Source organism: Purpureocillium lilacinum, assembly GCF_023168085.1.
Source record: "Purpureocillium lilacinum CBS 284.36 DNA, scaffold_7, whole genome shotgun sequence".
NCBI lineage: Eukaryota > Fungi > Ascomycota > Sordariomycetes > Hypocreales > Ophiocordycipitaceae > Purpureocillium > Purpureocillium lilacinum.
The window spans coordinates 547,600-560,481 of NW_027072117.1; the positions used below are offsets into that span (position 1 = coordinate 547,600).

Sequence of the window (12,882 nt, forward strand, 5' to 3'; positions counted from 1 at the left end):
CATCCGTTGCATGGACACCAAGGGATCCACAAGACCCTTACGAGGTTACGACGAACCTGGGACTTCCCCGAGTCAAGGAAGACGACTCAAAGAATCGTCAAAGAATGTGACATCTGCAACAAAGCAAAGGCGAATCGACACGCACCTTATGGACAGCTTCAGCCGATCTCACCACCAGATAAGGCATGGCACACAGTCGCAATGGACTTCATCGTCAAATTACCTCCGTCCAAGGAACCAATGACCGATGCCGTCTTCGACAGCATTCTGGTCATCACGGAGAAACTCACAAAGTACGCCTACTTCGTGCCATACAAGGAGTCAAGCACGGCAGAAGACATCGCCTTCACATTCTCAAAGATTGTGATCAGCCAACATGGGCTACCAAAGAGGATCATCACAGACAGAGACAAACTATTCACGTCAAAGTTCTGGACAAGTTTGATGCAGCAACTAGGGATCAAGCATTCCCTGTCAACTGCATTCCACCCACAGACGGATGGGCAGACGGAACGACTCAACCAGACACTCGAACAGTATCTACGATCCTACGTCAACTACGACCAAGACAATTGGGTAGAGCTACTACCTACAGCACAATGGGCTTACAACAGCTCGGACAATGAGGCAATCAGAATGACGCCATTCGAAGCGAACTATGGGTACAACCCCACGATCACAGTTCAACAGCCAGAAGTCGATACACCACGAGCAACGAAAACGGCTACATCGCTTCAACAAACACACGCTCATTTACAGCAAGAATGGATCTTTCTTCAAAACAGGATGAAGCATTACGCCGACCAAAAGAGATTGGAAGGACCAACTCTGAAGGAGGGGGATAAAGTGTATCTCCTCCGACGAAACATCAAAACAAAACGACCCAGCGAAAAACTCGACTGGAAGAAACTTGGACCATTCAAGATCCAGAAGAAACTGTCAGAAGTCAACTACAAACTATCTCTACCTCAAGGAATGAGGATGCACCCCATTTTTCATATCTCATTGTTGGAACCAGCACCAAAGAAAGCAGCACTCGAAACAAACGTCGAAATCGAAGAACCACAGGAATACAACGTTGAACGAATATTGGACTCGCGAAGAACAACACGAGGAACGGAGTATTACATCAAATGGGAAGGCTACGACCACACGGAAAACACTTGGGAACCTAAGTCGCATTTGGAGAAATGCCCCCAGCTGATACGGCGGTATCACCAGGAGCGACACCTGAGGACTCGCCAACATCCAACAAAGGACCAACGTCCTGAAACTCGGAACCAAGACCCAGAGCTTCCCAATCAACGTCGTTAGGAACCCCTAACGCCTGGATATCCTCGACCACCCAGTGCTCGTGCGCCTCGAGAGCCGGAAGGACGCCATCCTCTGAATCCAACTCCTGGATACCGCGACGGAACAACTCAGAGCTGCGCTCCTTCGTCTTCTTCCGAATCCGACGTATCCGAGCCAAACGGCTCGCCGCGTCGGCCAGCTGTGACTGCAACGCACTCATCTTCGCCTGCAGCTGGATAACCTCATCACCTGCCTCCTCTTCATCGGCATCCAACTTTCGCTGCTGAGCGACCAACTTCTTCACTGTAGTCAGGAATCAGCACATGGCACCAGGACACGAGGCTGTCACGGAAACACACGAGAAGATGCCACCAAGGTGCCATCGCAAGAGCGTCCCCGCCGAACGCATTCGGCACACCGCGATGACTCCTCCACCATCCGACACTGAAGCTTTCGCTTGAAACAATAGGTGCACGGCATGTCGGAGGATGCACCGTTCAATTCGATTAGGACCGCGAGCTCGTTACGTTCGTGGGACTTTCGGGAGCGGGGTTTCGCTACGCGACCGGACATGTTGTCAGCATCATGGGCCGGCTGAGGAACGCGCAAAAAGGAAGCAAGGCTTACCACGACCAAGGGAAGCGGCGACGACCGTATTTAAGGGCCTTGAGGACAAGCGCCATGGAAGGAGGGGAATGATGTTACAAACCAAGGACGGCCGCAAGGCAGGCCGCCCAACGAATGGACCAAAGGGAAGCCAGCAGGACCCCTGTCATGCATACGACAGGCAGAATCCCAGGAAAGGACAAGAGGGGTCACGTGATCGAGCACGTGCACCCAAGGATCACGAAGAGCACGGTGATCCAGGCGAGCCAGGCTCACGAGGATCACGGTGATCCAGGCGAGCCAGGCTCACGAGGATCACGGTGATCCAAGTGATCAGGTAAAGATCAATGAAGAGCTGGATGGATATATATACTACAGTCTTTACCCGAGAGTAGGTAGCCAGATCTTCAGTGATCAATCTAAGCATTCATCTGAATGAGAAGTCTTCAAAGCTTCTTAACGGACTCTTGTTGAATCGTTTACTGCTCGTCAAGCCTAGCTTACCTCCTAAGCAACAGCAAACCTTAGGACCCTACCCAGGCTCCGTTACACTTCCCTTCCCTACACGACAATTGCGCGCGTCATCCGCCCGGGTATGGTTGGCCCTCGCCATGATTCACGTTGCAACAATGGGGGCAGCTTGGCAGGGAGAGGTCCTGTCCTGTGAGCTTTGAAGCAACTGCTCATTGCAAAGTAAAATACAGACAGCAAACACGGGCGTTGGGTCTGCCCACACGCGCGTCCTGTTCGCCACGACCACGAAAAGGCCGAAGTGAGAAGTTTCTCAACGAAGACGAGACGGCGCACGGAGAAGGACCCGTGACTTGCTGGCAAGGCCGGCTTCTTGGCCCATGCACAGGTGTAGGTCTCGCGACGACTGTCAAGAGAGTCATGGGCCTGTGTGTCTGTCTGCTTGACGATCAAGTATACACGTACGCAGTGTGCTTTGCGGCCACAATGAAGCAATGAAGCCAGCAACGTGGCGCTTTCCGGGCTCTTGAGAGGACGCCATATCGCATGTAGATCAATGGTCTATAGCTTCGTATTCGGCGCGTCAATCAAGTAGTAGGGGTGAATAACCTCAGACTTTGGCCAAAGCACCGAGGACAGGTGGCAGCTGCACGCCCGAGGTGCAGATGTTACAGAGTCCGCACGCCAACGGGCCAGGCACGTCTTTCGCCCAGGGAACAGCGCAACATCTTACAGACAACAGGAGGCGGATTGTGCGATGTTGAACCCAACCTTCGAAGTTGGTAGGCCCCAGCCTTGACTCCTTGCCGTCAGAGGCTCAGAGCGCCAGGCTACGATTGACGTCGGCCGGGATAATCTCCGGTCAGGCCCTACGGCACGTGACCCCCACCCAGCCGGCAGACCCCGGCCGCCGATAAATCCCAGAGCTCCACGACGCCATCCACCGAGCTCTTCTCCCTTCTTTTCCTCTCCAGATAGTCACGAGCCGCCCGCCGCGCGCTGCCTGCTACGCCTCCGCTGGGCAGCGGTCCGGCCGGCAACCTCGGGGCCTTTGGGCCCCTCGTGGGCGGCTCGGAGAGGAATTGATCCTTCGTTAATCTCGACACCTTTGTTGGTCCCGTCTTGGTGTCGTTTCATTCTGAGATCTACATTTTTTGCACCGCGTGCTTGACCTCCCGTGGGCCGCGCTTCCCGGGCGTGATGTCGGTGATGTTTGCTGCTGCTGCTGCATCTTTGCGCTGCTGAGTGCCCGTGTGGGAGACGGAGCGGCGCCTTTACCCGAGTTGAATTGAATCCTGTTTCGTTTGATTGACGTTCATGCCAAGTCGCATGTCGAGCCAGCATACCTCTAGTGAATGGGACGCCACCTGCGTGAATCCGGTCGCGATTCTCAATGCAAACCGCCGAGCGCCAGTCCATATACAGCACGCATCCGAGACCTCAGTTAATTACAATCCGTTCCCGTCCGCCCGTCTGTCCCTTGTCGTTTGGTCATGGGCCACGTTCGCACTACACCACGGCCAAACGCATCCGGCTGCTGCTGGTCCTTTGTCCACCCGTAGAGAGCATTCACATGCGCGCGTCAGAGGCTTTATAAGAGTCGTTCGAGAGCGCATCTGCGTACAACTTCGTCTCGTCACGGTCGCCTGCTTGTTCCATTGCCAGCTGACTATCGCGGTCAACCCACCATGAAGCCCGTCACCGAACCGACACCGGCAGGCCTCCCCGAAGCCAAGCCCATCGCCAGTACCGCCGCCGAAGTCCCCAAAGACGGCGTACCCCGACCCAAGCGCGCTTCCAAGCGAATCTCGGAATCTGACACTGGCAGCGGCAGCAGCGACGATGACGGCTTCCACACCTGCACGTCCGACTCTCGGCCAACATCTCCCGTCCGGAACACCCTCCGGCGCACCGACGTGACCGCCCTCCAGGCTAACTCCGTCGTCCCCCGCCTCGAGCTCTGCGGTGACTTGCATCGCCGGCGGAACCGCGAGCATGGGCGTCAGCACGAGCGCAGCTGGGACAGGGGGCGGGCCGACCGCACTCGCAGGAACGCTATTGCCTCGCTTTTGCGGCGGGACGCACGACGCGCATCGTCGACCGCTACGGAGGGCGAGGGGTCCGAGACACAGCTGCAGCCAGACTTTCTGCGCAAGGCGCGCAAGGCCGTGCTCTTGAAGAAGGTTACGACGGCGAGGCGCCGCGGGAGTGTGCACTACTGCTCGGGCTGCGGCGGCGTCTCGCCGTCGCCGGTCGGCTACGTAGCCATCAACATCGGCTTCGTCGCGGTGCTGCTGCTCGAAGTTGTGCTGCTGCAGGCGTGGGTTCACGGCGTGGGACGGGTGTACTGGTGCAGATAGGGCAAAAGAAGCGGTTTGGACTTCCACTGGTCGCGGCCGTTCGCAAAGAGGAGAGCTCTTTCGTTTTCTCTATGGCATGGCGACCACAAGCAAAGTAGAAGAAGCAGCAGCAACGGCAGAAAAGGCAGCAGCAGCAAGCAAGAAGAGACACCACAAGCATAAAACATTTGGAAGAAATCGTGTTCTTTGCAAACTAAGGTAAATTCCTAGTGGGCTACGCCGTTGGTACGCCTATCGTTGGCGCAGGCGTCGCAAGACTGCGGCTCGTCTGCGATGTTGTCGATCGCCCGAATGCCCAACGGGCAATGGAGTCTAGGATGGTTCGGCCTCGCCGCCCTCAAAGCCAAATACGTCTGGCACCTGACAAGACCCTCCTGATTGATGTATTCCCTTGTGCCGCATCTCTGACACCTCGACACGTTCTGGACGTAGTGGCACATGGTGGCGTGCAGTGGGCGAATAACCGGGGCAGTCTCTGCTCGATGTAGAAGGTCCTGGACTACGCTATTGTGAAGGATGTCTTGCGCAAGTTCAAGTCTGTGTCAAGCTAGGATGCTCGCTCAAGAGCATTAGTTTTCGAGATGGGAAAAGAGGAGAAAGATGCAGCTGTCTAAAGTTCCACCTATTTATTCCAAGCCGAACCGCAAGGTGATTCAGTGTCACCTTGGGCAGTAGACCTGATTCACGCTCCATGGCATCGCGACTTTCCTTCGAATATCATTATTCTTATTCGGCTATGGCCACGGCAGCCACGACCAAAGTCTAGTTATGCAAGCTGCATGTACGCACGGCTGTAGTCGATGTGTCCCCACAGATGTCACAAATGTTAAGGCACGTTTCAAGAGATCAGTCTGGCTTCGCTACCTGAGCTTATGAGCACGGCTGCATATCTACGGAAGTGGTGTTCAAGCGCCCCTTCGTTGACACTTCGGGCAGGTGTCTGTTTCACTCGTGATCTTGTCCTCAATTCGGAGACCAATCGGACAATTGATCCTCGCGCCCTGAGGAGCTTGTGATAGAGCAAGCTGATATGCTACACAGCGTTCTACAGGACCCGGCCCCACAAAGTGCTTCGCCTTGCACTTCCGACATCTCGACATGTTTTGCGCTACGACGCACATGCTGGAGCTTGAGGTCTAGATAGTGTTGCAACGGCGTAACGCGGAAAATGGATTTGAAGACTGGGCGATGCTCAGCAGCTACGTAGATGTTTTCTGGACGTTGAAAGGGACTGTTGAATTGTCTGCTAGAAGTTTGTTGGAAGTCGATGGAGTGTGGTTGCTCTTGGCTCCTTTATATGCATACAGCACTGTCATGATGGGAACACAAACACTTACTGCTGTAGTCATTAGAAGACACTGATTCACGCAAGCTCGAAGACTTACATTCGTCTGTCATCAAACTCGACGAATACGGTTCTCACACTCCTCTTGACAACATGACTGCGAGCGAGGCTACACCATGAGTTTAAGGCATGACATTGGCTTGAAGCGTTCCATCTAATATCACATCAGACGTGCGCAAAGGCAACTTCCCCAACTGATTTACTATGATGGGCCCTCTGCTACCCTCAGGACCCAGCAAACAATGGCACTCAGCGCCTAAAGCTTCTACGCTGCGACTTCAACTGGCATCCGCTGCACACCACTGTGCCCGTCTGGCGAGGCCTCCGGGCCACCCCTCGAGGGCACAGCGGCTCCGGCCCGGGGCGCCCCTTGGTGTTCCACTGCATTATCGCATCCATATACTCGCTGCAGGACTCTGGCCCCGACATTGAGAGATAGATATGTTCCTGGCAGACTCTGCACGTTCCGTAGTTGTTCCATGTCGTACACATCCTGGTCGTGCGCGGGGTGTGTCGCTGTTAGATCCTGTCGATGTAAAAGACTTGAAGGGAGCAGTATATGAGCCTGGCCCGTTTTAAGTGAATTGGGACTTTTCTGACGTTTGATACTATCTGGACAGTTGGTTGGTGCGAGGGAGAAAGGCAGAGTTTGAGGACGTGAGAGCTAAAGAGAACGCTTTTTTTATGTTTATACATCGAATTATGTTAATCACCGTCCATTCAGTAGCACTTTACTGAATTGCGTAAGCTCCCACGACCATTGCTGGAGTATCATCAAGGACTAGCTGTTTCCAGGCTTGGTTGCCACGTCTAGTGATGGAATACAACACCCTTCCTAGAGGCTGAGCCTTGGTTGGCTGCATTCTACCAGACGCCTTCGATATAGAGGCACCTTCGGCAAGAGTGACGCCGCGTATATTATTACTACCCATCACTCGGAACATGAGTTGATCTAATTATCGAACGAAAGACTATTGAACGTATCCATGGGTCGACAACTACAGAAGCTACGCTCTTGCAACTTTTGGCCCCGTACCGGCACTACATTGAGCAACTACCTACAGCACCCTTGACGCCCGGAACCACTGAGACTTCACGATAATCCTTTCGCTCGGCACTCCGTGCATATAACTGTCCCGGTGATGCGAAGCTTCTGCGCCGGACGCTTTGCGCAGACGGGCTCCGGATCCCGGGATCCCCCATCCATCCACTCCTCGAGCGCAGCCAGATACTCTGGGCACTCTTCCGACTCCGATTGGGAGATGTAGATGCGATCTCCACATCCCGTGCATGTTGAGTAATTGTTCCATATAATGCACATTTTGGCGATGCCAGTAGCGGCCAGCTATCCTGACCGTTATGGGGAATCACTGACTTCTCTATGCGGTTGATTTGCGTCAAGAGGACTGGGTATTTGCGGAAAGGAGTGGATCTATGCAGCTCTTTCGGTTCAGGGACTCGGAGAAGCTGCGCAAAGTGTAGCTGAAGAGAGCATCTTTATACTCGCAGCAGGAGTGAAGGAAAATCACGTCAAGTTCAGTCGTGCGACCCCGAATCACGCAGACTATAACGACGAGCAGTGAAGAAGCAATAATAGAGGGAACCGAAAGTATGATCAAGGCCACACTCGTTTGCTACATCTCGCGGCTCATGGGACGCAGATAGCTACAGTGACTATCGTCCATTGCTCCCAGCCCCACGCCTTCTGCAGTCGACGCAGACTGTCAGGGTACGTTTGACGCGACTTACGGTTCTCAAGCCGTGCTTGCAATTAGGCTCGTTCCCTGGGCGGCCCCATGCCTCCCACGACGCAATCAGAAGTTTGTAGTCGTTGCACTCGATCGTGTCCGACGTGGAGACGTGGACGCGATTCCCGCACCCCGGGCATTCCCGGTACTGCTCTATTATCTTGCACATTTTTCCACGCGGGGGAGCAACTTTCGCTTGTAGAATTGGGATATAGGGGCTCTGATGGGCGTGTGATCTAAGCGGTAAAACCTGGCGCCGGGCTTGGAACTGATCTCTCGCGACAGGTAGGGGATATCTCGGCATTTGCCTTGGCCTCTGCATTCGAGTGTAAATCCGGGGAACAAAAAGGTAAGAGATCGTTTCCCGTGCTCTCTATAGGAAACAGAATAGCGTACTGCATCCTGACGGCGAGAAACTCTGCATCACGTCCATCACCTAGAAACTGGTCAATATGCATTCATAGTCACTGTAAGCATCAATTGATCCCTTTTGCCGTCGGTCACCCACCACTACTGAAAAACACTTGCCTTCTGCATCACTACTATCTTTCTGGGCATCTTCCACAATTCTGCACTCGAGAAATGATACGCCTCTTGACGGCCATTCTCCGCGGGCACTTGGGCCGTTGCGAGTTCCAGGTTCTTTGGGAGTCCCATTCCGCCAAGAGCTCCTCGAGCTCGTCACAGGTCTCCAGCTCCCACTTGACGAATATGAGTGATCCGCAGATCAGGCACCGCCGGTAATCGTAGTGCTTTGTGCACATGCCGAAAAATCTGGAGTGTTGTTTGATGTGGTAGGCTTTGGAACTGCTTTCGCATGAGCGTCTCTATATGCCGCCTCGATCATGACATGCATTGGTTTGGGCAAATTTTTACGAGCCATGGAAGACATAAATTATCACCGACCTGTGTAATGGCACATGTATTGATGCAAGTCACTGTCCAGTGCTTCTTTGCCCTCATACTTTGAGTCACGTAAAGGATTGCATAGAAACGGTGCAGTGTATAAGCCAGTAGACAGCAAAATCCTGCGAAGTGTGTGATTAAGAGCTACGATTTGCTCCGCCTAAATACATCCTAATAAATCTATCCCTCCAGTTCCTGAGGCTCCTGCGTCACATCCTGCTTCGGCTTCGGACAGGAGACGCAAGTGGCCACCCAAGCGACGGCACGAGCGTGGTGAGTCGCGGGTTGTTTCACGTCCCGGGTGTCCGTGCCTTTCTGGGCTGCCAGCGCGTCCTGGAGTTGCAGAGAGGACAAGGTCCGCGTCGAGCCGATGTACTCTGCCTGTCCGCAGCTTCGGCAGACTCGATAGTCATAACACACGGTGGACATTTTGATGCGCCGCGGGAGTCAGATGTGCTGGTCGTTCTTAAGAGGGAGAATGTAGTTGTTTGATGCTCGTCTGTTCAGGGAGTGGACTTGTCTTTGTGGGAGATCAATGGAATCGATGTAGACGTGGACCTTAAGCGCCTTCAACCGTTTATTTCTGGAGGAAAGCTCGCGAATGAAAGGAGAGAGTCCGATATTTATACCGGGGATGGAGCTGGCAGCGACTCACCATCGCCATCATGTGCTAGCACTGAAACACGCAGCTAGTTGTGTAATCACCGTGACGACCTGATGGCAGTCAAAGCGTTGAACAACGCAGTCTCTCGTAGCAGCGTTTGAAGCTATACACTACCACACTACAACATAACGCAACGCCAGCAACACGCCACCCGGGAATCGATGCACCTTTTGTTAATCACGCGCGGGCATTGAGGCCGCATAGAATGGTACCTCCTTGAACTTTGTCTCCATCGATTCCACTGGAGCCGCATCTCCGCACAGGGTGACCCCGACCTTTGCCGGATGAGTACATGGTCGTTGCATCTCTGGCAGACCCGCCAGTCGTGGTATACTATGCACATCGATGGTAGATGGTTCAACGCGCGGGAGGGAGAAGGAAGAGGAAACAGTCAGAAGCAACATCATAAGCTCCTCCAAATAAGCCCGATATTTATATCAGTAAGTACATGTAGCTAACTGCGAGCCGCCGCCGTCACCATGGGCACGTATTAACCAAATCACTCAACCTGCTATGTAAGTGTGCAGTAAGATACATCAGAACGACTGACTGTGCGACCAGAGTCATACTACTTCAAAGCAGTTTACAAGCTGAATCCATCACCGAGCCCTACTTCTTACCCACGACCAAGTATCCAGCAACCCCATAATCACAGCTTGCCTCCTTCAAGACTCCAAGTCACTCAGCGCCAGTACCGCCCAGTTCTGTCCATCGACCTCCCTCCCGCTACGGCGGCGACACGCAATGGGCGCAACCCTCCGTCCGAAACGTCACGAGATCCTCAACACGCTGGTTCGCGCACGTAGGTTCCCGGCCTCGACACCCCATCGTCTGCCAGCCCAGTATCGCGTATCGGTGCGGCTTGCAGGGCGGCGCCGCAGTGGAGTTGAGGTACGTCCAGCTGCCGCAGTTCATGCAGAGCCTGTAGTTGTGATATAGAGTGCACATATCGAATCGTGAACGTGCCGGAGAGATGAATAGGGGGCGTGGTGCGGACGACGTGATTGCTGCGCTCCTTTCAATTAGGGAGACAGAGAGGCACAGGAATACACCTTTTATACATGCATTGACGGGCTCGCTGGAAAAAACTACCTGTCACCTTAGGGGAACGATGACACATCAGTCCTACAAACACCACTCATCGCGTTTCATGGAGGCTTTCCACGGGGCGATCTTGTCCCCCAATTTGATGAAGAACGGCCAGCAAGGAGTCGCGGTTGTGCAAGTCTAGCTGAGGCTCCCTATGTAAGCGAGCAACCTAACCTTCCAAACATCGACCCTGTATACAATGGTCACTGTCCATTGCCGAACCTGAAGCCCCTACCATCAACTTACACTGCTACACAATCCCCGCCTCGCTCTTCCACCGCTCAGCACCACACCACACCACACCTCCTAGCAATACTCTCCCTCAGCCTCCTCCTCCACCATCCCCCAGCGGCACCACGCACATCCAGCAAACATCCGTCCCACAAACGTCCCGATCCTCAAAGTGCTTGTTCGCGCAGACAGGAGGCTGGCCCCGGCGCCTCCTTGCTCGCCACTGCGCCACCGCCTGTCTGTACGGGTCGCAGGTCGACCCCGGGATGGAGCCGAGGTACGTGCGCCGCCTGCAGTTTCGGCAGAGCCGAAAGTTGCGAAAAATCAAACACATTTTTTTGTCGTCGTTTTAGGGCAATGGATGTGGGGAGGGAGGAGGGCGGGAACATAAAAGTCTGGCTGGCTGTTTTTGCACTGCGTCGTCTACGCGGATCTCTATGGTTTTTAGAGTCAGAGAGCATAGGTGCGAACGATATAGTAGCTAGGCAGCGAAATACATACGGAGAGAGCATTTTATACTATGTAGGCTATCCTACTGTAAATCACTGCTACCTTATAAAGTAAAATACCATAGGGATCATACCTGCGTATACGCGATAGCCGTTACGTAGGACCTAGTCAACTTCTCACTATAGTATTACAACACTCTTCTACGGGCTTACTGTAAATCACTGCCTCTCGTTTCCAGCAAAACCGCGACACATCGGTCGTGTAAGCGCCACTCATGGCCATCTATCTCATGGAGACTTTCTCACGCGGCGAACTTGTCCGCAAATTCGATCCAAGAACTACGAAGACTTGTTTGCGGCTGTGCAAGTCTAGCTGAGGCTTCCTGACTTACTTCCTGTAAGCGAGCAACCTAGGCCTTCTAAACAGTGAATAATGTACGCTATTTATGCCACTGAGCTAATTGCTACTCATCGCCGTATCTTCAATGATGACCGAGTCATACAACAGGCTGTATCAATCAAGTACGTATTATGTAGTAACTTAGAACATGGCACCTCTTGCGACGGGACTGCGCGACCAGAACCACACTAACTACGTGGTAACAACAAATTTCGCCATCTAGTACCGGACCTTGAGCCTCTAGGATAGACTTCCGTACCTACCGCTACACTACACACATCATAACCTCAGCACCACCACACCTCCTCCTACTCATGCTCCTCACCAGCCTCCTCGTCCTCCTCCACCTGCACCACCACCACCACCACCACCAGCAGCCCCCGGCGGCGGCACGCACATGAAGCAAACCTGCGTCTGAAGCGTCACGCGCTTCTCCCAGCGCTGATCCTCGCAGACGGGCCTACTCTCTCCCAGATCTGCTTTCTTGCGCCACTTCGCCATCGCCAGTTTCAGCGGCTCGCAGGCCTCCGCCGCGCTGCTGCTGTAGTACGTCCAGCTGAGGCAGCTGAGGCACTCCCTGTAGTTGTTGTACGATACGCACATTTTGTCGTCGTCGTCGTCGTCGTCGTCGTTTTGATGGGCAAAAAAGGACGTGGGGTGAGGAGAAACGGGCGGTTGGCGGGTGGGAATGTGGGAGGTGTGGGAAGTGTTCTGCTGGCTGGCTGGTTTTGCAATGCGTCGTCTCCGAGGATGTCTGCAATGTTCGAAGGTAAATGGGATAGGTCATGTGCGAATGAATGATGTGGCAGGTTCGTTCAGGCAGAGAGCACGAGGGAGAGACAACGAGCATCGTGCCTTTATACTCTACTCGCAGCTCGCTGCAAATCACCGTCTCGTTCAACATCAGCAGAAACAACGATACAACTCCCTACACACGACCTTCGTCACGGTCCTTCACACAGAACCTGAACCTCCAGGCCCGTGTCGTCACGTCGTCAGTCGGCAGACTGGGGCCAAAGTCAATAATTACCGTTGTGTAAGCGCAAACAAAGAACAGGCGTGGTTAGCGAACGCGTCAACAAAACCAACGTAGAGATGGAACATGCCAGACGACGACACCAGCGACAGCAACGACGTCAACGATGTCAATCAAGCAATCAAGCAACCAAGCAACCAAGCAACCAAGCAACCAAGCAACCAAGCAACCAAGCAACCAAGCAACCAAGCAGCCATAGTAGAGTTTTGGATTGTCCAGTCCATAGGTAGAGTACATAGTACAGGGAGATTTACCCTCAGGCAAAGAAGGTAGCAGTGTAGTAG

At 53.6% G+C, this 12,882-nt stretch overlaps 2 protein-coding genes across 2 annotated transcripts; one reads left to right on the forward strand and one right to left on the reverse strand.

Annotated features, from left to right (window-relative positions):
* Window positions 1-4,058: 4,058 nt before the first annotated feature.
* Window positions 4,059-4,730, forward strand: PLICBS_009084 (uncharacterized protein; the record flags this gene model as incomplete). The annotated part of the gene is made up of 1 exon (XM_018327870.2): window positions 4,059-4,730. The coding sequence occupies one exon, from the start codon at window positions 4,059-4,061 to the stop codon at window positions 4,728-4,730; it is 672 nt and encodes a 223-aa protein (XP_018173586.2).
* A 7,140-nt stretch (window positions 4,731-11,870) lies between these two features.
* On the reverse strand, window positions 11,871-12,165 carry PLICBS_009085 (uncharacterized protein; the record flags this gene model as incomplete). The annotated part of the gene is made up of 2 exons (XM_065601546.1): window positions 11,871-11,909; window positions 11,971-12,165. 2 exons carry the CDS (start codon window positions 12,163-12,165, stop codon window positions 11,871-11,873), a joined length of 234 nt encoding a protein of 77 aa, XP_065457618.1.
* Window positions 12,166-12,882: the final 717 nt, after the last annotated feature.